Here is a 27,363-nt window from a genome sequence, read left to right as displayed (position 1 = left end):
AAATGAGATTTTTTTTCTAAATACTTATTTTACAAATAATTTTCAAAACATAATAAATATTAGCTAGATAGGATACGGTAATTTTATAAATCGAAGTGTTTTGAAACACTTCAATTTATAGGTTTATTGAATTTTTCAAAACTTCAATTTTTGAAAACTAATAAGAACAAAATGAACATTAGATTCATATCCATGTTCATAGATTTATTGAATTCTCATATTAATCCAATCAATGAAACCATAATGATAAACTTTTTTCTAAGCGAAAAAAACCTATAAAGCTGACCATTTAAAACATGAAAATCCTTTACCATAAATCTTTCTCTACTAAGAACATCTCCGGGGGTTGCTTGTGGAGATGCTCTAATCTCATTGTTTATTTACTCTTTCACAAACTTGATTCATACTTTATATATTAAGCCCTCAAATTTATAGATACAGTAGAATTTCTCAAATTGTTAAGCAATATAGAATTGTTTTAAAAGCATATAAAGAAATCCCAAGTTTCTTCAACTTCTCACATCCAAGACACGTACGCAATAAACAGTACACAGTGCTACAGAAAACCTTGGTCGTCCAAAGTCACATGATGTTGGATTGCGATATAGACAAACATATAGCAAATAATGTATCATAAACAGTTTCACAAACTACATGGAAATGTTGAAACAGTGAAAGGAGAGCAAATTAAAAGAGCACTTATTCAAGTTCTCTTAACTGGATCAAAGTTGGAAACTCCAATGACAGCACCCAATATTGCTACGAGCACAACTCCACCAGCGGCAATGCTGAGGAGAAAGTTTTTGAGGGAAGGTGAGAAGTCGTTTCCAGCTGCATGAGCCACTTCTGGCATCACCACGTAGGACGTTAACGCTGCAGCTGTGAGACCCTTCACTGCTTTTTCCTTCAAAGACAACGCTTCAATGCTATTCGGTGCTTTTGCCTCTGATGAAGAACTCTTAACCACACTCCTCTTCAAGAAGGCTTCTGATGAGGATGGAAGGGTTTTGGTGGATCGAAGAGGCAAAGCCATTGAAACACAAACACAAGCCATTTCTTTTGTTTGTGTGTGTCGTTTTGCTTCTGAGACTTGTTGGAGTTAATTAAGGTTTTTAGATAGTGGTATGTGGAATCAGATGTGAGGTGGAGAATGGAGATTTTCGGATGACGTGGCAGATGTTCTACCTTGGGAATGGGGATAGGCTTATCTGGGACTCATCACTTGGGTCCCTATGCTGTTAAGTGATGCAGCTTTCTTGCTATATGGATTATGGATTATGGCCTATGGGTTGTGTCAATTGTTCAACACTGTATTATTGGATCAACTAGGATAAAATTTATAAAGTTTTTTGGTGGCCTGAATTTTTAGGAAAGATTAGGAGTGTTCTTGTTTTCATTAGTTTGAATTAGTCTGAACATAATTTTGATGGGTTTAGATTTTATAAAGAAAATTCAAATTAGACTTTCATTCATCTCGGTGCAACTGTCTTTTTTTTTAAAAAAAAATATTATATTCTTTATAGAAATTGTACGTTAATGATAACATTTTTTTTATTTAATAATGAGTTGTCTTAATTTAATAGATACTCTCTGATTTTTTTATAAGACTCAATTATCATGGTTAAGAATTAAGAAGTACTATTTCTTTTTAATAAAAAAAATTTTAAGTTGTTTTACATAAATAAAAATAATAATAAGTGGATAAAAGAAAATAATATTTTACAAAACTAATAATCTTTTTATTAATCTTTGTTATTAGAAATAATGTAATACAACAACTTTTCAAAGGATATTATTAGGAGTATAAGTAAAAAAGAGACAATTAATACTACATTAAAATTTTAAAATAACACTTATTTTTAAAATTAATTTAAGTTTTATTCTTATTAGATACTTATTATGTAACTGAGAGAATATAAAAGCTGCCATGCGGATCTTCAATGCATAAGCTAGATGATCCAACTTATAATGTTGCATCTAAATTAGTCAAACTTCGTCAAGTTGGGGCCTATGGACTATGGGTTTAATGGGCCAACCCACATTGAGCCTTTGAGAGGATGAAAAACAAGGACCAAACCAGCTCATCAGAGTGATGGAGGAATAATGAGTTGGTAGGATCATCCATGTTGCGAAATTCTTAATCCAAAAGGGAAAAAATAAAAAAGATGAGGATGATGCACAAAGATCAGAAGCTCAAGATGGATTATATTGTAAGGGAAGGAAAAATGAAAAACAAAAAACAAAATGGTCCTACCCTGAATCTGATCATTAATTAATTGATTCACCAAAGTCTAGATAAGTTCTACAAATTAATGGCAGCAAAGGAATGCCAACTACAATAAAAATCAATTTTGATTATTTAATTTATGCTAAAATTCATATCATATGCATCGGAAAATTTGTCAGTAGAAACGAAGTTCCAATATAAGAAGAAGACCATACTGTAATATTATTTAAATTTGAGTTAATCATCTATATATTGTCAGTATAAAAATTTTTTACACTGGTAACCAATTATATCTCTTAATTGTGTTATGTCACTGTTAAAGTAAATGTGTTTATAGTGACATGACACAATTAAAAAATATAATTGATTGCGAGCGTAAAAAAACTTTACACTAACAGTGTATAGGTGATTAACTCTTAATAACCAATATATAGTTAGACTACCTTTACAGAAATTCATATCATCCGATGACGTAATTAAATTAAATTAATCTAGACAAGAATTTCAATCTTTCTTTCAAACAGTAGTACTGAGGCCCATATATTAGAAATCTGTGAGCACCTTTTCATGCATATATTGTATCCTACTAAGCTCTTCCAATCTTCTTTTTTCAAAGGTGTAGTTAATTGAACTACTCGAGTAAACAAGTGTACAAGAAATCAAGGTAACAAAGCAATTGTGTCGAAGAAAATTAAGGGTAAAATTTAAGTACAATTTTTCAAGTACCGTGATATTCTCTAAATAGAATTAAAAATTTATTTATATAATATGCATTTATATTTAATGCAGATCTCATTAATATATATTTATGCATATTATTAAAATAAATCTCTAATTTTGATACTTAAAGAATTTACTTAAATTTTATCTCATACTTACTTAATTGAATGTATTAAGATGAGGTTTAAAGGAGATTCTTTGTGGTGTAACTTTTGAGGCAAAAGGTGATTGTAGCGAAGGATGGTCGAGTAGATGGATTTCTATCCCAACAAAGGCAAATAAGGTCAATAAGCTCTCCCATTTGCTTAATTTCATCGTCTACAAGCTTAGGCCGCAATTTACCCTCCACAACTTCCATTGCAATCTAATAATATAACATCAAACATTTCATCAAAATAAAGTGACATTTTAAATTGTCATATGATTGATATTAACATTAAACTAGTCGATTAAATGTTTATATGAAGATTCAATAAAATTAACTGGGTAACTCAAGATTAGTGTGATGGTATATACCTTGGTTGGACCATATTCTGTCTCAATGTATGGGTAATTTCCTGTTAGTAGTTCGTTCAATATAATCCCAAAACTGTACACATCACACTTTTCGTCATAAGGTTCACAACAAATTACTTCCGGTGCCATGTACACATATGTTCCTAAAAGTAACACAAACAAAATCAATATTATTACAAAGTCACATTCTCAAAAAATAAAAAGAATCTAGCTAGTTTACACAATTCAAATAAAGATAATACACAACAATATACTTATAATTATTTTCATTTGGCAACATCTTACTTGAAAATCGACCGATCATACCTATTAAGTCAGTTAGTCATTGGTCAATTGAAAACTTGGGGGATACACAATCTTTGATCTCAAGCCTTCCCATATAAAATGAATATTCTTTTATGAAAAATGTTGAATTCTCCAAAAATATTAGCTAAAAAAAGTAGTTGAACCACACATATAATTAACATCTTTACTGGAAATGAATGTTGTACGATAAAATTATTAATAAGTGTCAATTTGTTAATGAATAGTGGACTATTCACCTTTTTTACTTTGGAGGATATATCACATTGCTTTTCTTTTATTTAACTTAGGCGATTAAAGACTTAAAATGATATAATAAGTTAATTATTAAACACAAACACTCAAAAAATCAAAAGTTACAATAACTATCTAACTTTGGATGGTATTAGTTTAGAATATTTTTTTTTCACCTTTTTAAATTTTATATAAAGTGTATACTATGAAAAGTTTTGAAAGGTAATTTTTTTTTTTTTAAGTTTCAAAGATTACCATAATACCATCAAAACTTTTTCTTTGAAGTAAATTTGCGCTTTAGTCCGGTTTAAGCTTTATAAAACCTTAATTTCATCATTAATTTCACAAAATATCGCAAATTATAATTTAGGTTAATTAATATAAGACTAAAATGAGTTAATTATATTTAAAATATAGTGTTTACCTGTTTCTCCGGTGAGAGCCATTTCGTCGTCGCCCAAGAAGCGCGCGTGACCAAAATCAGCGACTCTGACGTGCAAGGCATCATCGAGGAAAATGTTGCTGGGCTTCAAGTCGCGGTGAATGAGCTTGGGCTTTTGCTCATGGAGATACTGCATGGCTTGGGCTATTTCCAAGGCCCGGCCCAGTCTCTCTTTGAAGGGTGGAAGTGGCGCCATTCGGTCTTTGCGCCTGTTCCCAGGCCCATGCAGCCAGTCCTTGAGCGTGGTGGTGAGGTACTCGGTGACGAGCCACGCGCGTCGGGGAGGGTGGATGCACGCGCCCATCAGCTGAAGCACGAACCTGTGGCGCTGGCGCGAGAGCGTTTCCAGCTCTTGAGAGAAGTATGCGACGCCGTTTTCGTTTGTGCGGAAGAATTCTTCGGATATGCACTTCACTGCCACCTCAAATCCACGCCATGTTCCTTTGTGAATCTCTGCGGTGCTTCCTTGCCCAATTTTCTCTTCCAATTCAACCTATGCATCACAATTTAACCTCGTAATTACTTTAATAAGTTATGTGCAAGGAATGTAAATTTGGAAATACCGGATTCTACATCAGCCCTAATTATGCTCCGACATTGACCTCGTGCGCGGCCCCATAGTCATTGGGATTCGTGGTCAATGTTGGGCCGACTTTAAACCAACTCTCGTCTAAAGAGAGAAAATCCTAAAATCAGCAAGGTACGTCTGTTATAAATATGAGACATCTACACTATTAAAGACTAATTTTAGCATTAGAGGAGTCTTTTTTACAAGTACTGCTCCCATCTCGGTACAATCAACGTGCTCAGGAGAAGAGGTTCACCAATCTCATCGGAATGATCGTCCCCAAACCGATCTCAGGTGAGAACAGTAAACATATTCAATCAAAATTAATTGAAAAATATGTTTACAATGCATAATGCATAATGCATAATGCATAATCCATAATGCATGCATGATTAGGGAGTGGAATATATATGTTGATGAAGTGAAATTAATGTATATAGTACTAACCTCACTTGGATCAATATACCAACCATTAATTTTTGCTTGATCAATAATGGGTGCTAGATCAGGGTGGTGAGCATGCATGTGGTGTGGTGGAGTGAGAATTTGAATTTGAGGGCTGGCAGTGGAGCTGAGAGAGAGTGGAGATTGTTGAAGTTCACCTTTGGAGTGAACAATGAGATCCAATATTCCATTTTCTTGTGCTATTTGAAGGCAATACCTCAAATAATCTTGTGTCCTTTCCATTCTTTTCCTGTACATCAGTCGTAGTTCTGTCTGTTTTTGCACTTCCTTTTCCAAATCTTCCACCTGTGTGGACACATATTTCAGATCTCCTTTCAACATATTTCTTAATATCATACTAAACAAAATTTATTTTATTAGATTTAATATTTTTAGTCAATAAACTTTTGCTAATTTTTTTTCTTGAATAATTTTTTACTAATTTTAATATTTGAGCTTTTGTTAATTTTCACTTTTAATTCTTAGATTTTTTTCGTTCACATTTTGGTCTTTGGTATTAATTTTTTTTTTCTCATGTAAAAAAATTTATGGGACTAAAGTCAATTAAAATTTGTTTAAAGATTAAACAAAAAATTGACAAGAATTCATAGACTAAAAATATATTTAATCCTATTTTTTATCATGAGCATTATTAATGTTTTTTTCTTCATTCAATTATCAAAAAAAAAGTTTTTTTTTTCATTAAGAAAATTGTGTGATGATAAATTACCTTTTTTTTTTAGTAAAATCGTTGAACTAATATTGAAATTTATAAGTTTATGGATATTATCTCAAATTTTACTGTTTGATTGATTCTGGTGGGTTGTGTGATAACAATTTAAATCACCTTTAAGAAACATAATAATAATAATAATAATAATAATAATAATAATAATATTAACGATTATTTGTTGCTTTTAGTAATTTGTTTTTCAGTTTTTAAAAATAAAACAATAAAGTCAAATTTCAATTTTGAATCAGGTATAGCCATTTGTTTTATTGCTAAAAAAGATAATGAGTAAATTTCGTATTTATATGTAACATGCATGTAAAATTGCATTTAGAGTAAAAATAAATTATTGGTCTAAGTGGTTTTTTGGACTTATCTCTTCAGGTAAGATTTTAGTTTCAAATTTTGTACATGATTGAAAGGATACACACCATTAAAGGTGGCTAGATAAATGTATATTCATTTAATCGGATGAAATATGAATTTGTTGAAGGAGAAAATTTCTCCTATTTATAAGATTTAAACTCAAGATATTAGTTAAGTGTGTTGGAAAGTGCCCATGTAGAGCATTAAACTAGCCCATTAAAAACCCTGTTTGTGTTATTCCAATAAAGCCTTCTCATATTGGACCCAATATCCTCTCCAGCACTACTCTTCTCCAAGTACCCCAACCTTAATTAACACTTCGTCCACGGCATACAAAGTAAAAATAATAGTTCTATGTTACACGTTTATTTATTAAAGCCTTACCTTTTCTATTATTAGTATTATTATTAATCTCTTAAGCTATACCTTTATACTCACATTAAATTTTTATTAATATATCCAAAAATAATCTAATTTAACGCGTATATTAATTTAGTTTTTTCAAATTAATCTCTTGATTCAACTAGAAGCATTCATGCATGTATGGACACTCCTCCTCAAACAAAAGCAAGAGATACAAATAGAATGCATACACTACCTTTTGTTGCAGCCTTTGGTATGGCAGATATTGTTGGTGTGATGTGGAGGCTGTGGTCTTGCCATTGCTGAAGCCTCTGCAGCACCCAACCAGTAGAGGGCTTGGTGGCTCCACAATGATATTCTTCTGTTGCTTTGCCCTAAAACTACTGGAATTATTGGATGATTGGCGAGACAGGTATGGAGAGCCTCCCTTGTGATCATGAATTTGAGGGCTGTTCTTCTTCAAACTCATTTTTCTTAATTTAATTCAACTTTCTTTATCCTACCAAATTAATGATAGTGTATATAATATGGAGTGGAAGGGCAAACCCAAAATGGACTCTTCAGGGTCCCTTAATATAGTTTTCTAACCCTTTTTGTTGTTTAGCACATGTATATAGCTGGCAACAATTTGGACGGATTTCGTGAAGAACATTCAATTTATATTAGTATTCGGAATGTACAGTAAAAAATAATAAACAAAAATTAAAACAAGTTTCTTATAATCTAAAGTCATTCTATACTTAGACTAATTTGTATAACTTTTTTCATAATTCATATTTTAGTTTACTTTATAAAAAATGATCTGTCAAATTTTTTAATGAATATTAATTATGAGTTAACGAATCTGGTGATATTTTATATACTATTAACATAATTATAAAAAATATTAAATTATCTAGAAACATTTTTTTTACTTATATATAAAACTATAAGTTAGTTTTAGTTTATGAAAAAAAATATATTATTTTTTTCTTTTATGAAAAATTTATCCAAATACACACACTTAGTAAGCCAAATTAATTTGCTTGGTTGGGTTGCTTTCACATGCCTTGTTTGTGTTGTCATAGCTTCTCTCTCTGCCTTTGAAACCGTAAATAATAGTGTGCAGTATAAATATTTCGGAATAAGCAAGGACATGCATGAGTCGATGTATGCATAACAAGAAAATTTAAGAGTGAAAAACGATGTAATGGGAGAAGAAATGCTAAATATATGGCAAGGTGATGGGTGGCATGCATGAGCGACAACTTCTGGCGGACGTTACTACAAAATATACCAGAGCATAGGTTTAATGGTATAAAGCTTAATTATATAAATCTTCTTCGTAGTAGCCATCATACATCATATGATCACTAGGTTAATCTAAATATTCGAATTTTAGTTTCATTATTATAATTATGGTAGATAAAAGAAAAATATATGCCATATGTTTAAATTATTTTCTTGCAAAATGTTATACTAGTAGAAAAGGATATTGGGGCATATGATGAATCTTAAGATCCTTTGTGAGAGATTCATCCACCTTGAGCTTCATCCAGATCTTAAGATTAATTAAAGTACAAACACCCACTAATCAGAATTATTTTTCTCAAGACAAAACACCAGGTAGAATATAGCAACAAGGGTAAGAGTTACATTTAATGAGATTAATTAGTAGTTAACGACGGTGGACTTAACTAAGAAAATCGAGCCCTTATAACAAAAAAACTATTTTATTGCATTTAATAAACATCACTACAACACAAATGGTATTTAGCAGCATTTGAAAAATGTTACTTAATTCTGTATAAATGTTGCTAATTTGTTTTAGCAACATATTCTCAAATGTTATATATAGTCCATGTTACTAAAGACTTTTAATAACATTTTTGCATAATTAGGTAACATTTTTTAAATGTTACCAAAGTAATATTTTTGTAACATTTTAATAATTTTTTGTAACATTTTAATGATGTTGCCAATATTTTGTTAATCTTATAAAATAATAATTAATTTTAATTTAAATATTACCATCAATTATTATATTTTTATGTCTCCTAAACTTCTAAGAGTTCTTTAAGTTTTTAGGGAAATACATTTTTAGTTAGTCACCATTAATTATATATAGAATATCAAATTTCATTTATCTTACATATAACTATATGAGTATATATACTCTTTATAAGTCATTAATATATTCGATGTGGGATTTTAATTATGGACTACAATTAGATATAAGAGAAATATCTTTTTTTTACTCGATGTGGGACTTTGATTTTAGAAGCAACTATAGTAACATTTTTCAAAAATATGTTGCAAAATAACTTATGTAAAAAAATTTTACTCGATATGGGACTTTGATTTTGAAAACAATTAGAAAGAATAATATTAAAATAAAAAATATTACTTTATCTATAATGACATTTTTCAAAAAAGTGTTACAAAATAACATTTATTTAATATATAGTAACATCTTAACAAATGTAAACAAGAAAATGTTGCTAAAAGATTAAAATCTAGTATATCTGTGAATAGACCCCACTTGTCTGCGTCTACAAGCATAACTTATTTGTTGTATGAAGGAAAATATCCTATGATATATTGTGAAGCGTAATCTTCAGACATTAAAGATTCTCACGAGCTGGAAACATATATACAACAACGGAACAGTAGATATGTAGATTATATTTTTTTTAGGGTTACAAAATATGTAGTAGATGTTCATTGATTATGTCATAACTCAAACAAAAGCATCTTATTTCATGCACTAAATGGCGTCTATTATGCATCATCCAAAGGATAAATAAAATTAATTCAAGGCACCTCATTTTTGGTAGTTAAAGGCTCCTCATTTTTCATTTTTATTTTTAATTAAAGTACATCAATTCTCTTTATATTGATTCTAGTAAAATTCTTTACCTACTAAAAGTAATAGAAATTGTACAGGTAGGGTCATTCAGTCATACCCTTCGGCACATCCCTCAGCACATGTGGCCGAACTGACTATGCTCGGATCATTTTGGCGAAAGCATATCAGCCACCCACATCGGATCGACCCAGTTGGAGGCCAAGAAGAATCGCAACGAGTCGGCAAAACCTATTGTACTTGGTAGCCGACACCCGATCGACATCCTGGATGGCCAAAAGGCCTTGAGGTAAGTAAGTCATGAACGCAGTAATCATCCCTAAATAGTAATTAAGGGTTAATCATGCGAATAAGTTAATTAAGGACGTATTACCTAATTAGGTAACCCTAGTACAGGGCTTATTAATGTCACTATAAATAGTTCACATCTCGAAGTAACGTCACTGTTCATTAATTACTATCGATATTCACGTTTGTCCTGACTTGAGCGTCGGAATGTCTTCTGCAGGTATCCTCTCTCACGAGAATATTCACTTGGAGCTCTCATTCAGCCCTCAAAATACGAGAAGATTACTAGTGCGTTATTCAGACAAGTACAGAAATTAAATAGGAAATTAGTAAAAAGTGTTGTTATACAGAAATAATAGAAATAAGAAATGTATAATAAAGAAATAAATTAAGTTGTAATTTATTACAAGAAAACGCAAATGGCAATTTTAACCAAGTAAAATTCAAGAGAAGTCCCGAGTGGCTCTTGACTGAATAAATACAACAACTTTAATTAGTATCTCGTGGTTGAGGTGTCGAAAACGGGTGAATTCGATTAGTATTATGTATCAATAAAATTAAGACTAAATTACATTCATATTTCCTAAAATTTCGTAAAATTACATAAATAAATTTTAGTTTTCTATTCTACAATAACCTATCTTAATTATTTAAAAAATATTACACTAACATTTCTTATACATTATTTTAACCCTCTTTAATTAATATAAAAAATATTATATTATCATCTTTATAAGGGGTTTAATTAGTGTAATTAAACTTTAAAAGGTAGAGGATATTACTATAATTTCATATAACTTCATGGAGTGTCAATATAATTCATTCTAAAAGTAAAATAATTTTGGTATAACAAAAGGTGACCTAACTTGATCAAATCATATTTGCATGTAAAATAAAAGTAAAATAAAATCAAGTCCACTCAATTCGAGTTAATTCATTGTGGGTCAGAACTGATGAAGAAGTATGAATAATATTGTCGCAACTGAGATCGCGATGGAACGGCGAAAAATAAATTAAAAAATAGGGAGTCGCCACCAATGTTATTTTTATGAGAAAAAAATATTGGAAAAACCATAAAAAAAGAAAATAGTCTACGAAAACAAGATTTTTGAGTTCGGGAGTCGATTACGTGTGAGGAAGGTATTAGCACCTCACAACATTCGTCCTAAGACCTTTAATTAATTAAACAAATTATTTATAATTTATAAAATATTTATCTCACTAAAATAATCAATTATTTAACTAACTTAACTAATACATTAAAAAGGTTAAAAATATTATTGTTATATAAAAAGGAAGATAATATATTTTTTATTTTTTTGACTCGACAAGATTTATTTCTTGCTCCTACGTATCTCCATATGTAATGAAGAATCAGAGTCACGTAGTTCTTTGTAGAAAATATTTGTGTGTTGATATTTTTTAATTAAATTTTATTTTAGTTAAATATAAGATTCTTGAACTTTCTCAGCTCATTCACCCTATATAAAATTGACTAAGGTGTACACCAAAGTCAATTCAATAAAATTTTAATTATAATTATAATCATTGTTATCGAAATTATTGTTACTATGATATTTTCATAAAAGATTTTCTTGTTGGATATTTTTATTTTTTGGAAATAAAATCTAAAGATATCAAGTTGTCACAACTTGTATCTTAAATTTAAAGGTTAAAAAGATGTCACATCTAATTAACCATTCCTCAAATAAATTCTTTTATATAATAATTTCAAATATTTATGTTGAATATTGTGGTAATATTTTGATGTTTAATTATGCATTTTTAAATAAAAAACTTTAAAATAATAAGTTGTCATAACTTATATCCTTAAGTTTTAAGATTAAAAGAATGTCACATTCAAATAATCTCTTTTTTGATAAATATAATTAATACTAATATTGATAAGAGAATATGACGGTAATTATTATTATTATTTTTGTTGTCTAAATGGATTAAAAGATCATGTAAATATCTAACATATTTGAATAAAGAAATAACTTAATCAAATAAAATCAATTAAACTAATTTTGTTAAAATAAGAAACAAATATCATCATCTAATATTAAGGGAATACCATATACAAATAATCTCCAATTTTATAGATATAATTAATACTAACATTGATAAGAGAATATCATAGTAATTATTATTATTATTATTATTATTATTATTATTATTATTATTATTATTATTATTATTATTATTATAACTATTAAACATATTAAAGTTACGTGACAATTGAATATATAACGTTACGTAAGGATTTAATTTATATATATATATTTTATACGTATACTTACTTCATATATATACATATATAATATTATTATAATTACAATTATAAAATATATCATTTTAGTAAAATATCATCTGATTACTCTCTTTTTTTTATAAAAAAAGTTAATTAATGTTTGTTGGATGGGCTTAGCCCATATGTTAGCCTAAAATGGAAGGAAAAAAAGGGGATCAGATGGCACTTGGCCATTTCATGGAAACCCTAAAAATAGAAAAGGGTGAGAGGAGTGAGGGAGGCTCTGCTAGGATTTTTGCGCGCAGCCTCCCTCCACGGACGTCGACGGCATGGCGAATGTTGCCATGGCATCGTCATGGCTAAGGTGGATGGTCGGCTATGCAGAGGGAAGGAGGAGATAGCTAAAAAGGGAAACGAAGAAAGGGAGAGGGTGGTGGCCGCCACGGAAAATCATTTCTGACGGTGGTGTGCGGTTCGTCTCGGTCGAGCATAGTAAAGGTCCGCGAAAAAGGCTAAAGGCCGACGATGCCGCCACCGGAAATCGCCTCCGATGGCGGCACGCGGCGGTGCACGGTGACATTCACGGTGGCCGGAAATCGCCTCCGGCAGCGGTGCATAATGGTGTTCACGGGAAGCACCGTTTTTCTGGTACTGTTCATCAACCCTTTTTATTTTATTTTCATCTATTTTTCTATCTGGATTTTTTTACTTGTTAAATGCTTTACTGAGGTTTGAGAATGAGGGTTTCGATTTCATTGATGGAATCATGCCTAGGAAAGCAAGGGGTGACACATTGAAAGAGCCAAGAGGAATGGGCTAGACATGAAGATTTGGGCCAGTCAAGGTCCAATGGGCCCGATGGGCTTGGAAGGCCCAAGTTGAACTTCTCATGGGCCATATCTTGTTTTAGCTATTTTCTTATGTCTTGTATATATCATGTTAGTATAGGATTCCTATATTTTAGGTCTTGTATTTTGGACCATTTAGGATAGCATTTTAGGCTATAGGCTTATTGGGCCTAGTTTTGGGCTTCATGGGCCTTTGGGCTTTTGGTACCCAATATTGGGCTCATTTTCATTCTTGTAATTTTTCCTTTTCATTGTATTTGCTTGGCCATTGTATTTAGGCCATTAGATTAGGAATATTGAGGGATTACTTAAATAGGTTCATTAGGCTAAACTAGATTTAATTTAGAAGGCATTTAAGTTGAGTTTGTGATCACATGGATGGTGCCACTTGTGGCTGAACATGTGCTTAGCCAAATCAACCCTAAATGCTTCCTAAATCAAATTAAGATGCATGAGGGCACCTAGATCCACGGACTTGCACATGGGAGTGAAGATTTGAATTCAAATTTCAAATTTGAATTCAAATCTTGGCGCCACATGTGGTGTTTGAATCTTGGCACCAAAATGCTTCCCTAGCTGAGCCTATATATGCATGATCCTTCATAACTTGTAATCACTTTTTGATGAATGAGAATTTCTGAATTTTACTTCAGCCCAAATTCTCTCAAAGGTCACCGAAATCTCACCTTCCCTAGTTCTAGGAAAACCTCCATTCCTAAACTTGAAAGTGAGCTTTCTTTTGGTTCTTGAGCTTGGATGCTTCCATCCATAGCTTAGGGATCTTCTCCTATCATTTCAATCATCTTCTTCCATCATCTAATCTGTGGCAAGCTCAAGGAAAAGGTCTTCAAATTCGGAGAAGGTCACAAGAAGCAAGAATCCATCCATTGCTTCAACCTAAACTTCATCATTCATGGTAAAAGGTTCACTAAAAATAAATTTGTCTTATTGATCAGAAATTGTTTTGCATCCTATATAATAACAACATCATACTAAATAAAAATCGGAAAGGGTAATTGATACCTACACTACTTTGGCCTCTTCTTTTGCCTTCTGCTTGAGTTGTTTCTGTTTGAAATTTTTGTTATCCTTGATTCTTCTCTGTTTCAAAATTTTTCCCGTCCCCCCTTTGTTCGTGTTCTGTTCTATTATATATAGACTCGCTATTGTTTTTAATTGTTCTTTGGCCGTTGGTCCAAGCTCATGCTTTTGGAAGCATATATGGCAGGAGCATGCTCTTGGGGACATGTTGGTGCTAGGGCAGAGGAGCTCAGCAAGCTTGTTGGAGGAGAAATAACCGTATAGTAATGTGTAGGATGACAGAGATCTTGGGTGCAGAGGAAAAGATTGTTTTGTTATTTTCTTGTCTTTTTCTGATTTTCTTTTATATTTTTTATTTATTATTTATGCTCATTGTGTGTATTTTTTGAGTTTAAATCTAGTTTGTAAATTATTTATTCTTGAATCATTAATTTGAAAATTTTGGGAAATAAATTAGTAGAAAAATTAGTGGGATAAAAAATTGGTGTTTACAGTTGCCCCTCTTTACTTAAATTTTACTAAAGAATATGAATAGTAATTTTCATATAATTGTAGTAAAAGATAAGTAAAGACTTAAACTCCAATTTTGTCTTGGGCAAAAGTTACGTGTATTCGCCACTTAAAGGAAAGATAGTCATGAGGATTTATCATACATTGGAGAGTATAAGAATCTTAAAGTAATAACCATAGGGATCCTAAAATATCAAAAGAGTAGTGGACTTTGGGATATAAAATATTGAAAGCTAAGAGCATGGGAACTCAAAATATGAAAAATAGTGAACTCAAAGATCCAAAATATTGAGAATTAAGAGCACAGGGACGTCAAATATGAAAATAGTGGACTCAAGGATCCAAAATATTGAGAATTAAGAGCACGAGGACTTCAAATATGAAAACAGTGAACTCGGGGATCCAAAATATTAAAAATTAAGAGCATGGGGACTTCAAATATGAAAATAGTGAACTCAGGGATCCAAAATATTGAGAATTAAGAGCACGGAGACTCAAAGTATAAAAATAATGGACTCGGAGATCCAAAATGTCGAGAACTATGAGCACGGGGACTCAAAATGTGAAACATTGGACTCGGGGATTCAAAATATTGAGAGTTAAGAGTGCAGGGCCTGAAACATTAGTAGAGTGAGTGTAAAGGCTCGAAACATTAAAAGAATGAGCACGGGGGCTCAAAGTATAGAAAAAATAGAATGAACAGATTGAGCGCGGGGGCTCGATGCATAAAAGAGTGAGCGTGGAGGCTCGAAACATTAATACGAGTGAGATAGTGATGGAATCATACTTGGGAATGCAAGAGGTGACACACTCCAAGATCCAAGATCCAAGAGGAGTGGGCTAGACATGGAAGATTGGGCCAGTCAAGGCCCAATGGGCCCTATGGGCTTGGAAGGCCCAAACCAAGTTTCAACATGGGCCTATCTTGTTATGAACATTCTTATTATATTTTGTTAGCATAATTTGAATATATTTTGGTCTTGTATTTTGGACCACATAGAGTAGCATTTTAGGTTTTAGGCTTGTTGGGCCTAGTTTTGGGCTTCATGGGCCTTTGGGCTTGGTACCCAATATTGGGCTCATTTTTCTTCTTGTAATTTTTCCTATTCATTGTATTTCTTTGACCAATGTATTTAGGTCATTATATTAGGTTTATATGAAGTATACATTAATAGGTGCATTAGGATTCATTTCTATGCCATTTAGAAGTCATTTGATTTGAATTTGAGTCACATGGATTGCATGGTGAGGACCGGCCATGTGAACTCTAAATTCAAATCCAAATAACTTCCAAATGACATTAAAATGAAGGTAGCATCCGGATTAGTCACATGATTGGCCAAAGTTTGAATTTCAAATTCAAATTTGAAATTCAAACTTGGCGCCAATTACACTTTCTCGGATTGGCGCCACTTTAGCTTAGCTTCCCACCTATAAATGTATATTCCATGTCTTGTACTCTCACTTTTGAATATATTGAGTTTCTAAATCATTCTTCAGCAATTCTTCAAGAGTCACCGAATTAGAGAGCAAGAGAGAGTGCCTTCAAACACTTTAGGAATTACCTAGTTCCTTCCCTTTGAAGTGAGCAATCTTTTGATTGCTTAAGCTTGGATACTTCCTTCCAAGGCTTAGGCCTTCCAATCCGAGAATCATCCTTCTTCTTTTGTTCATCACTACGGTTTTTATCTTCTTTGAAGAAGATCCGAGCTAAGGTGAAGCTAAGGAGAAGATCATCTACCACTCCTCCTTACCTTCTCCATCATTTTTGGTATCAAGAGCAAGGTCTTCAAGGAGATAAGTTTTCTTCATTTTTTTTGTGTTTCCGTGGTCTTGTGTTCTTGTGTTCCTTGTGTCTTACTTGAGTTCTCTTTTCGGATCTATTTTGTGTTGAATACTTGTGTTCCATAGATCCATTGTTGATTGTTTTGATTTTCTTCCACAATCAATGTTTAGGAACTATTTTCTTGTGCTTATTTTTGATTTTATTTGAGTCTCTCCATTCCTTGTATGTGTCCGTGATTAGACCTCATTCATTTGCATTAGATTTTGGTTTTTAATCCTTGTTTTATCTTAGAGTTTGTGTTTAGTCCTTATATGTTACAAAATTCCTTGAATAGCATGTTAACCTAATTTTTTCTTTTGAGTGCATTGACTATATTGTTTGGTCTCGGTTTGTGTAATCTATTTCCTACCTATATGTGCTTTTTATTTTACCTTATTGAGTTCATAATATGCTATTAGTTCTAGCAAATTTCTTTAGAGTTAGGTTTCCATTGTGTACTTAAGTTTTCAAATCACTTTCTATTGAAAATTCTTAAAAATTGTGTTGCTTAAAATTTCAAGTGTATTAATCCTACTTCTAGTGCACTATCTCTTTTGGATTCAAATTTTTTATAAAAAAAAAATATAGTTACTGAAAAACAGAGAAAACACAGAGCATATGGTATCAAAATAGTTAAAAGAAAAGTGAACAAAGGAATCCAATACAAAACCTAAAAAAACTAGTGCACTAGTTTCACCAATTTTTCACTTGAATTTTGACCAACTTGTAGTCTCGGTTTCTATAGCATGGAATTTTGAAAAATTTGAAAACAAAAGGCAAATACCTTCTCTGGAATCTTAATTTGAATTCAGAAAAAGAAAGAATAAAATATATATATATATATATATATATATATATATATATATATAAATAAAGCAATTTAAAAGGAAAAAGCTGAGAAGAGTACAAACTAGAAAATTCACTTGATCATCAAACTTGTTTGGACTACTATTTGGTTTGTTCTTATTCAATTGCTTTCAAAAAAAATTTGTGTTTTTAATCTACTCTAGTACCTATCTAGGAACCTTCCTAACTGAGTTTTACCCCTTACGAGCATGAGAGCTCAAGCCGACCTCTTGTCAAATTATTGCATCGCTAGATAGGCTATCTTGCCTGATTAGAATAGTACAATTCAAAGCCTTCAACATCTATAATCTTCTTCAGTAGAGTTAGATAGGCTATCTTGACCGATCTCTTCCATGATTTCCATAGCTTCTTTAGCAATACCATGTCATGATTTCTTTTATAAAGTACTTCTCCATTTAAGAAGAAACTCATTGGCAATCTGCTTAAAGTTCTCTTGTCATTTTCTGAAGCTCCGGGAGGGTACTCTATGTCTTTTAGATAGCGCTTGATGTCATAGAACCATGGTTTACCATCTGGTTCTTCCTCTATTGCTTGACAATATGCTGGTTGACCTCGATTCTGTATTCTTATCACTGAAACCTCTTTTCCTTGACTAATCTTGAACATCGAAGACAATGTAGCCAGGGCATCAGCCAATTGATTTTCCTCACGAGGGATGTGATGGAAAGTTATTTCCTCAAATTGTTCCATCAAATTTTTGATATATGAGTGGTATGGAATTAATTTAGAATCCCGAGTTTCCCATTCATCTCTGAGTTGATGAACAACCAATGCTGAGTCTTCATAAACCTCTAATACTCTAGCGTTAAACTCCAAAGCTGCTAGAACCCCCATTGCACATGCTTCATACTCTACCACATTGTTAGTGCAATCAAAACCCAACCTTGCGATGAAAGGGATAAAAAGGACACATGATAGAATATCAAAATGCATTTCATTCATACAATATACTAAAAGACAACATGCACGCCTGTTAACAAAAAGTCATACTAAACTCATGGGCATAATCATAGAGTTTGTGCTACAATTACTTTGAAATTGAATTAAGAGTCACAGGAAATTCAACGATCTTCCAGTTGTGGAGCTCTTCACATGGGTCACACAGATATACGAAGTTGGCGTGATTATCATCATCATCTTCCTTAATCATAGCCACTTGATCAACATGCACCACCCCCCCCCCCGCTTCGAAAGCTTTGATAAAGGTGGCAAATGGGAATCCTCTGAACTTTAGGCTCTCGATTCTCTAGACGAGCCAACCTTTTCTCTTTATTCTCCTCTACTATTCTTCTTTTATCAGCTTGAGTAGGTTTTTACCCTAACCCCCATCGATTCTTGTTTTCTGGCAATTCTATCATTTTTGTAACTCCTTCCAAGCATTTTCCCAACCCAAGTCCTGGCTGGTACCCTCCATTCATCATGACCTTTGTAACCATCATGGATACGTTTGATGGTTGTGGACTTCCCATTGGAGATTCAACATAAGCAGTACTAATTATTTCCAATGACTGAAATGAAGTTTCTAAAGCCTCCTCAGCCTCTTCAATATAATGAGTGGGAGTAGGACAACTCACCAACATGTCTTTCTCTCCCGAGACAATCATTAGCTTGTCCTCCACAATGAATTTCAGCTTCTAATGTAAAGAAGAGGGAACAACCCCTGCTAAATGGATCCATGGCCTTCCCAACAAACAACTGTATGCAGGTTTAATATCCATGACTTGAAAAGTTATGTTGAAAGTGAACGGTCCAATCTAGACAGGGATCTCGATCTCTCCCATAACTTCCCTTCGAGATCCATCAAAAGCCCTCACGATCATGGAACTTGGTTTCATATATGTCCTGTCATAAGGCAATCGATCCAATGTTGACTTGGGCATCACATTCAATGAGGAACCATTATCAATAAGCACCCTAGCCAAAATGTGATTTGTGCATTTCACAGAAATGTGTAAAGCCTTGTTATGTCCCTTTCCTTCAACTGGGACTTCACCATCTGTGAAAGTAAGGTGATTGTTAGCTGTAATGTTACCAACGATGCCACCAAATGTGTCTAGTGTGATGTCATTGGACACATGAGCTTCATTTAAGATCTTCATCAACAAATTTCTATGACTCTCAGAATTTATCAACACTGATAACAAAGATACCCTTGCAGGAGTATGATTTAACTGATCAATGAGCTTGTATTCACTTTTTCAAATAAACTTAAGAAATTCTGAGACTTCTTCATCCGACACTTCCTTTTTCTTTTCATCCATTACTTTTTTATCATCCCTCCTCTTAACACTCGAAACTCCTTGACGATTGTATTTTCCTTTTTCTCATGGTTTTTTTGTCAGTCTCCTGCTCTCAACTCTTCTGGAATATAGACTCTACCACTACGAGTCATTCCACCTACCCCCGTGATATTTGTTACGTTGGTTCCTGCAGTGTTAATGCCTTCTTTTTGTTGGGCATTCACATAGTCACTCTCTACCTTCACATCGTAATGCCATGGAACAGCCTTAGTGTCCTTGTAATGAAAAGGAGTTGGAATTTGCACAACAAGTGGCTTAAGGGTACTAGGTGTTGATGCGAAAGTGTTTTTGGTGAAGGTGATTACCAGTGGTCTTGAAGTAGTCATATTGGACTTCTCGTCTGATTGAATCATTAATACATCCTCTTTTGTTCGCACCTGGCTCACCTAAACCAAGTTTGAGTTAATCATGCCTTGCAATATTTGCTTGAACTTGCCACATTCCTCAATAGAATGTGCAACTGAAGGGTGGAGATCGCACACTCCTGCTTCGCGAGACTCTCCCTTAATCATCCCAAATTTGCACAATTCTAAAAAAATGAATCTCATGGAGGTTTGGATCTTCTCTACTTCTGTCACTTGGAGAGTACATTCTTCTTCAATAGCATTAACCGATGAAGTCCCATGACCTGGAAGTGGATCACTTCTTACATTCGGCTCGCTTTCCTTAAAGCTTAATAATCCCGCATCTATCAAGTCTTGTACCTTGTGTTTCAAACCCCAACATTTCTCAGTTGAATGGCCTATCGCTCCAGCATGATATTCACATTTTACATTTGAATCGTAACCTCTTAGATATGGAGGTTGGACAGGCTTTATAGGAAAAGGCATAATTAGAGCATTTTGAACCAGATGTGGTAGCAGTTCAGTGTAGGTCATAGGGATCGGAGCTAGAGTCCTTGGTTGATTGTTACCCCTTCTTTGAGCATTACTCACCATGGGAGGTGAAATTGCTGATTGATTTGCTTGGGGTACTAAAAATTGTGATGGCACTATAGGTGGTCGATAAGGCATTATGGATGGATAACGTTGTGGGTATGGTGGCAAAGAAACTCTGCTATTTGTGGGTTATACATATATCGGGGTCTATAATTAGTAGTTGGGTCTGATTGGTGTTGTCATCACCACGTTTGTTTCACCTCCTTTTCTCTTATTTGTGGTTTCTAAAGGTTTCTTTGAAGGTCTCATTCTTTTTCTTTATCATATTTTGTAACTGTGTGCGATCTGGGGTCATGTCCATATTGGACTTGAACTATTTTAAGAAAGCCTCTGCCAAGTCTTTCCATGTGCGCACTCTTCCTCGCTCCAAGTTCATGTACCAACTTAGCGCTGTCCCAGTAAGGCTTTCTTGGAAAAAGTGAATTAACAGTTTGTCATCATGAGCGCAGGAAGCCATCTTTCGACAATACATAGTGAGATGATTCCTTGGGCATGTATCCCCCTTGTATTTATCAAATTCTAGAACTTTAAACTTGGGAGGAATTACAACATCAGGAACCAGACACAGATCCACAACATTGAAAAAATTGTCAAATCCCTCTATGGCCCTTAATCTGTCTTCCAAAAATTGAAGCTTATTATCATGGGGAATATCTTCTGAATGACGATGATGTACAATAAGAGTTGGTGCAGGAACTACCCCTTGGTGATTAAGAGGCCCTTCACCATGAATTACATTAGGTGGTGCATACATATGGGTAGATGGTGCATGAGCAAACTAGTGGGTTGGAATTTGTGGGTCATTGACTTCAAGGGTTAGGTTTTGGGCTTGTGTTTGATTTGGTGGGTTTAAGTTGGAGGTAGATGGATTACTGATGGAAATCTAATCCCCAAGGATCCCTTTGGAAGAGGTAAGACCAAGAAAGGTGAAGGTTGATCCAAGGAGGCTCACACTTGAAGACCATTGGGCCTTTAACTAGGTCCATAGTTAGGGAACTAGAGGAGGCTTCTAAAGAGGAGGTGCTTCTTAGACCTTTGCTCTTCATGAGCATTGATTGTGATTCCTCTTATTAGTCTCTTAAGTTTCCATTGTACATACTTGTATAGTTGATTTCTTGTACCTTGTATATAGTACATACTTGTATAGGTGTATTTTTGCCTTTGTATTTGTGAGGCACTTTATTTCCTTTTTAGTAGCTATTGTATATTGTTTCTAGGGTAGGTTACTTGGGCACTTTGACTCCCATTTAACCTAACCTAGAAATACACTCTTTCTTAGTTTTCTAGTAGTAGGATTGGGAGTGGCATTAGCAAGCTAGAGAGTGCCATTAGTAAGCTAGAGAGTGTTACTAGCAATTTAGCCAAAAGGTGGTCCTAGGCTAAAATTTACATATTGGACTCATTTTACTCCTAATTTTTCATAGATTTGATTTAGCTAGGTTCCATTCACATTGGATGAACCTAACTAAACCAAAATTAACAATTTCAAAACCGGTTGGAGTAAAATAAGTCCAAAAGGCCGCCCACCTAGATGTGTTCACACTTGTGTTCACACTTGGTCAAATTGCTTGGTTCTTCTCAAGCTTGGAAGCTTGAAGCACAAGCTTCTCCTTAGCTAGCTTACCAAGCAAGCTAAGTGAGAAGCTTGCTCTCCAAGCCTCTAGACCATGGGTGGTTAGCTAGACCTTACCATGGTTCCTAGTGAACCATGGTTAAGACTAGCTTATTCTCCAAGCTTCCTACTCCTATATTTTCGTTTTTCCTTCTTTGTAAAACACTTTTGATGTAATTGAGATTGTATATTCTGAATAGAGTTCAGATTTCTCTCTTCCAAAAGTCCCTAAACCTCTTTGAGTTCATCCAATTCTCTTATCCCTTCATAGAAGAGTGTGGTGAGAATTGAAGGGGCTTATCTCTTCAACAAGGAGTGGCGCCTCTTGGGAGAGTTTCTCCACCAATCGTGGTGGTCTTAAGGCCTCCTCCTCCTTAGGAGACCTTAACCAAGCCTAGGAAGAATCAAGGAGTCCAAGATCTAGGGAGGAGCTTGAAGGGAATTCAACATCAATGGGGATTTCCAACCAAGTTTCCATCAATTACCCTCAGGAATATTAGCCACAGGTGGCATGTATCCTGGAGGTAAGCCATATGGAGGTAATGGGATTTGGCCTTGAAGGTTTGAAGTGGAAACGTGATGGTTATTTTCCGAGGTCGTTAGGACGACAGGTGGTGTGCACCCTTGAACACTTGGGTTGGGTTGCATGCTTGGAGTAAACCCAGGAGGGTAATCAGGTGTCTCATGAGGCTGTTTAGAAGACTCTCCATTTGCCCTATTTTTAGATTCCATTGACTGCAACAATTCCAAAATCTTTCCCATTTGTTCCTTAAATTGATTTACCTCTTCGCTCATCTCCTCATGCTGTTGCTCCAAGTCGTCTACCATCCCTTCCATGATTTTGGTCTTTGTTCGTGTCTCGTAAGGGTGTCGAACAGATGTTTTCTTTGCCTCAATAGTTGTTTTCTTTTTCAATTTTACAACTGTATAAGAAAATTTGATGAGTATGCGGTGTTATGAAAATGTAACTATGTATCATGTATATGCAAATGCTAAATTGTTGGAGAGCCATAAATCGCATGACTCGCGTGGAATCATCTTTCTTTAATTGTCTCTTAGATCGTCACGTTCTAGGCACTAGGTCATGGAATCAGTGGATCTTTGTGATCATGGTCAATTAAACTTTTCTTTTAGAACGTCACGTTTTAAGTACGAGTAGTTTTCGCATGAGCATCCTCTCTTAGCTTTCATTTTTAGAGCGTAACATTATGACATATATAACGAATAAGGAAGAGAAATCAAAGTAGAAACTGGCAAGTTTCTTCATTAATAATAATAATGCAATACATCAGGTGAAGCAATACATCATGATAACTCAGAGATAAAAGTACAAATCATTCACCACTAATAGCCATCTCTCTCATCTTAGCTATCATATCTCTACAGTGTTTAAGGAAGTCATAAATTTCTTTGGGAGTAGAATGTGGGATCGCCATTCCTTCAGCTCGTTGTAGTATGTGAGAGGTGTCATTGAGCATGTTTTTAACTTGCTGAACTCGATTCACAAGATTATATGCCCAAATTCTTTTATTTTCTTCATGTATTCCGATGACATCCCTTAATTGCCTTATTTCTTCCTGTAGGCCCATAACCTGATGATTTTTCTCCCCCAATGTGGCTTGATAGTCCATATTCAAATTGAAATTTAGTTTTTTTTCGCCTTGAACTCTGCTTTCGTACTTAGCCACTACCCTTTTGAGTTGTTGCTTCAAATCCTTAAGTTGTTTTTGTGCCAATCTCTCAACTTTCTTGGATGTTTCACATGCCTCTTTCCATCGTTCACCATCAACCCTAGCTTGGTCACGTTCATCTCTCTGCATCTTTAACTCCATGGCAGCAGCCTCTAAACAACTGCGGGTGTTCAACTTACCTTCTTCTTCAATTCTTGCTCGCTAATTGGCTAGTTCAACACGTTGTCTTGCTTGAGAAATTTCTCTTTGCACTTCTTGATACTTTTGGCGTGCCTGTATTAATTCTCTCTTCATATCTTCTCTTTCTTTCTCAGATTTGGCTAACTCTTCTTTAAGTTTTTCGATCTCCTCTAGACTCATGGGTTCTTGAATTGTTGTTTCTTCAATAATTAGAATGGGACCTCGAAATGGTAACTTGACATGTTGTACCCTCTCGCTGAGCCACTGTTGATAACTCCCCTCCACATAACAATTTCTTTTTCCCAATTCTCTCCCTTTCTTGATCACCCTGTCCCAAGAATGTCTAATCTTGTTAAGCATATCCAACTCCTTAGTCATATCATAAACCATGAAAGGAGTAATTGAATCCTCAACCGGTGGAATTCTAATCGGATAACCGAGTTGCCTTATCGCAAGAGCGGGGTTGTAGTTTACACATCCCTTAGTACCCATGAGTGGTACGTTCGGGAAATCTCCACATTGACAAACCACTTCATCAATGTTTTGCTCTCGTGAGTACCAAGAGATGGTCTTTTCACTAAGATTTGTTATGTTGTGAGCCCATTCACTCTTATTTTTAATCTCAATTTGACTTCCTCTCTTGAACATGTAAGATGTGAACCACAAGTATAGTATAGGCAGACAACACAAAATCATCCCACCCCTTCTCTCATGGCGCAATGTAAAAGAATGATATGTATCAGCAAGGATGGCTGGTATGGGACTCTTTCTTTCATGTTTGAAGGCCAAGAAGATGTCGATCGCAGCAAAGTCAATGAAGTTTTCAACATTTGGGAATAAGACAATCCCATAAATAATGAGGGCGAGCACATCCATGAAGGCGTCCCATTTCCCACTCTCTGCTAAGCTCAAGGCACATCGCTCAAGGTTAATTCTCGAGAAACCTTCAATCCCCCCCTTTATCTCTTTCTTGCTTGCTAGTTCTCTGGCATCAATCCCCAAGGATGTGGCAACTTTGGTTAATGAAGGATAATGTCCCATGTACATATAAGGCTTTTCATTTCCTAAGCAAATCCCCAATATCTGTTCGAATTCCTCGAGAAATGGTGCCAGTTGAAAATCTTGAAAGAGAAAATACCTCAAAGGAGGGTCATAGAATTGGGCTAGGGCAGTGAGAGCTCCCTCTTGTACGTCTACCTCCAATAGGTTAAGGATTCTTCCATATCGAACAACAAAAGTTCATTGCTGACCACCTTTTAACATGTTACTAAGAGTCTTCAAACTACTCAAATCCCTTTGTCTGACCTTTAACTTCAAAGTCTTCCTTAAACTTGATTCCATGACTTCTCGAAAGGTGTTCGTAGCGACTTAAGTCTTTATGACTCCCCAACAACCTGGAAATGAATGCAACATGCTATTGATGAATTTATCTGTTTCATTTTTATATGATTCTTTTTTAAATGCATGATATGATGTAAAAGTTTATTTTTTTCAATTTTTTTTCATGAAATGAAATGCATGATACTTGTTACGGAATGGAATAACAAATTTCTTTCTTTTTTGCGTCATTCAAATATAGAGGTAGAATATTGCTCCTGTGACACTTAACAAGGGCATTCCTAAGTTGAAAGCTCTATAGACCACTAATATGTGTTCCTCTCAAAAGGGTGGGGCTATAGTTCTAAAACAGGTTCCTAGAGCCAATAACCCTTCTTAGGATATTAGTCACAATAATAGGTAAACTATTAGAGGTGATAATACCCTTGAAAGGATCAAACTCTAAGTGAGGCCTTCACAATAACCAAACAAGATGTGCATCAAGAAGGTTACCACTACTCAACCTCTTACTTATAAGTTGCACTCAAGTGCGGGCATAGGACCCCACTCATAAACGTGTGTGAAATTGTGCAAGTGAAGTGTGTGAAAGGAGCAACTCTACACTACCCAATCTACAAAACACAACACATATGATATAAAAAATATAATTCTTCTATCCTAAAGTTCAAATTACACAACACATATTTATAGAATTCATGCGAATAAGACAAACAACAAATAAGGGACATAAATAATAAATAAAAAAATAAGAATAAAAAATAAGTGAGATAAAAATTTTATAAAAAATAAAATTCTTTTATCTTATAGTTCAAATTACACAACACATATTTATAGAATTCACGCAAATAAGACATACAACAAATAAGGGAAATAAATAATAAATAAAAGTGAGATAAAATTTTTTATAAAACTTATTATTAATTAGCTTAACTAATTATCATAGGCTTGACTCTCAAAAATATTCTCCAACGGTGTCGCCATCTGTCGTAACCGAGATCGCGACGGGACGATGAAAAATAAATTAAAAAATAGGGAGTTTCCACCAATGTTATTTTTACGAAAAAAAACATTAGAAAAATCATAAAAAAGAAAATAGTCTATGAAAACATGATTTTTGAGTTCGGGAGTCGATTACGTGTGAGGAAGGTATTAGCACCTCACAACGTTCGTCCTAAGACGATTACCTTTAATTAATTAAACAAATTATTTATAATTTATAAAATATTTATCTCACTAAAATAATCAATTATTTAACTAACTTAACTAATGCATTAAAAAAGTTAAAATTATTATTGTTATATAAAAAGGAAGATAATATATTTTTTATTTTTTTGGCTCGACAAGATTTTTTTCTTGCTCCTATGTATCTCCATGTGTAATGAAGAATCAGAATCACGTAGTTCTTTGTAGAAAATATTTGTATGTTGATATTTTTTAATTAAATTTTATTTTAGTTAAATATAATATTATTGAATTGTCTCAACCCATTCACCCTAAAAATATAAAATTGACTAAGGTGTACACCAAAGTCAATTCAATAAAACTTTAATTATAATTATAATCATTGTTATCGAAATTATTGTTACTATGATATTTTCATAAAAGATTTTCTTGTTGTATATTTTTATGTTTGGGAAATAAAATCTAAAGATATCTAAATGTCACAACTTGTATCTTAAATTTAAAGGTTAAAAAGATGTCACATCTAATTAACCATTCTTCAAATAAATTCTTTTATATAATAATTTCAAATATTTATGTTGAATATTATGGTAATATTTTGATGTTTAATTATGCATTTTTGAATAAAAAACTTTAAAATAATAAGTTGTCACAACTTATATCCTTAAGTTTTAGGATTAAAAGAATGTCACATTCAAATAATCTTCTTTTTGATAGATATAATTAATACT

At 33.6% G+C, this 27,363-nt stretch overlaps 3 protein-coding genes and 1 long non-coding RNA gene across 4 annotated transcripts; 1 reads left to right on the top strand and 3 right to left on the bottom strand.

Moving 5' to 3' along the window:
• Window positions 1–557: 557 nt before the first annotated feature.
• Window positions 558–1,107, bottom strand: LOC109817934 (uncharacterized). Its single transcript, XM_020383286.3, has one exon. The coding sequence runs from the start codon at window positions 1,052–1,054 to the stop codon at window positions 704–706; it is 351 nt and encodes a 116-aa protein (XP_020238875.1). The 5' UTR covers window positions 1,055–1,107; the 3' UTR covers window positions 558–703.
• Window positions 975–8,242, bottom strand: LOC109817926 (serine/threonine-protein kinase STY17). Its single transcript, XM_020383280.3, has 5 exons — window positions 7,149–8,242; window positions 5,458–5,760; window positions 4,425–4,935; window positions 3,464–3,606; window positions 975–3,311 (listed from the first exon to the last, which is right to left on the bottom strand). Exons 1-5 carry the CDS (start codon window positions 7,380–7,382, stop codon window positions 3,132–3,134), a joined length of 1,371 nt encoding a protein of 456 aa, XP_020238869.1. The 5' UTR covers window positions 7,383–8,242; the 3' UTR covers window positions 975–3,131.
• On the top strand, window positions 5,140–10,985 carry LOC145951631 (uncharacterized). Its single transcript, XR_014429453.1, has 3 exons — window positions 5,140–5,304; window positions 9,839–10,047; window positions 10,267–10,985. It is a non-coding gene; the product is annotated as an uncharacterized LOC145951631 (long non-coding RNA).
• A 13,148-nt stretch (window positions 10,986–24,133) lies between these two features.
• LOC109817927 (uncharacterized) lies at window positions 24,134–25,153 on the bottom strand. The gene has a single exon (XM_020383281.1). The coding sequence runs from the start codon at window positions 25,151–25,153 to the stop codon at window positions 24,134–24,136; it is 1,020 nt and encodes a 339-aa protein (XP_020238870.1).
• Window positions 25,154–27,363: the final 2,210 nt, after the last annotated feature.

Source organism: Cajanus cajan, chromosome 9, assembly GCF_000230855.2.
Source record: "Cajanus cajan strain Asha chromosome 9, NIPB_CcT2T_4, whole genome shotgun sequence".
In the NCBI taxonomy this organism is placed as follows: Eukaryota; Viridiplantae; Streptophyta; class Magnoliopsida; order Fabales; family Fabaceae; genus Cajanus; species Cajanus cajan.
Note: the sequence above shows the minus strand (reverse complement) of the source record. Positions and strands in the feature narration are given on the sequence as shown.

Excerpts from the sequence above, each read along its gene's own strand:
- LOC109817934 (XM_020383286.3), bottom strand. The coding sequence starts at position 1,054 with ATGGCTTGTGTTTGTGTTTCAATGGCTTTGCCTCTTCGATCCACCAAA.
- LOC109817926 (XM_020383280.3), bottom strand. The coding sequence starts at position 7,382 with ATGAGTTTGAAGAAGAACAGCCCTCAAATTCATGATCACAAGGGAGGC. Across the intron at positions 4,936-5,457 it reads GGTATATTGATCCAAGTGAG|GTTGAATTGGAAGAGAAAAT; the intron begins GTTAGTACTATA and ends TGTGATGCATAG. Across the intron at positions 3,312-3,463 it reads CAGAATATGGTCCAACCAAG|ATTGCAATGGAAGTTGTGGA; the intron begins GTATATACCATC and ends TTATATTATTAG.
- LOC109817927 (XM_020383281.1), bottom strand. The coding sequence starts at position 25,153 with ATGGGACATTATCCTTCATTAACCAAAGTTGCCACATCCTTGGGGATT.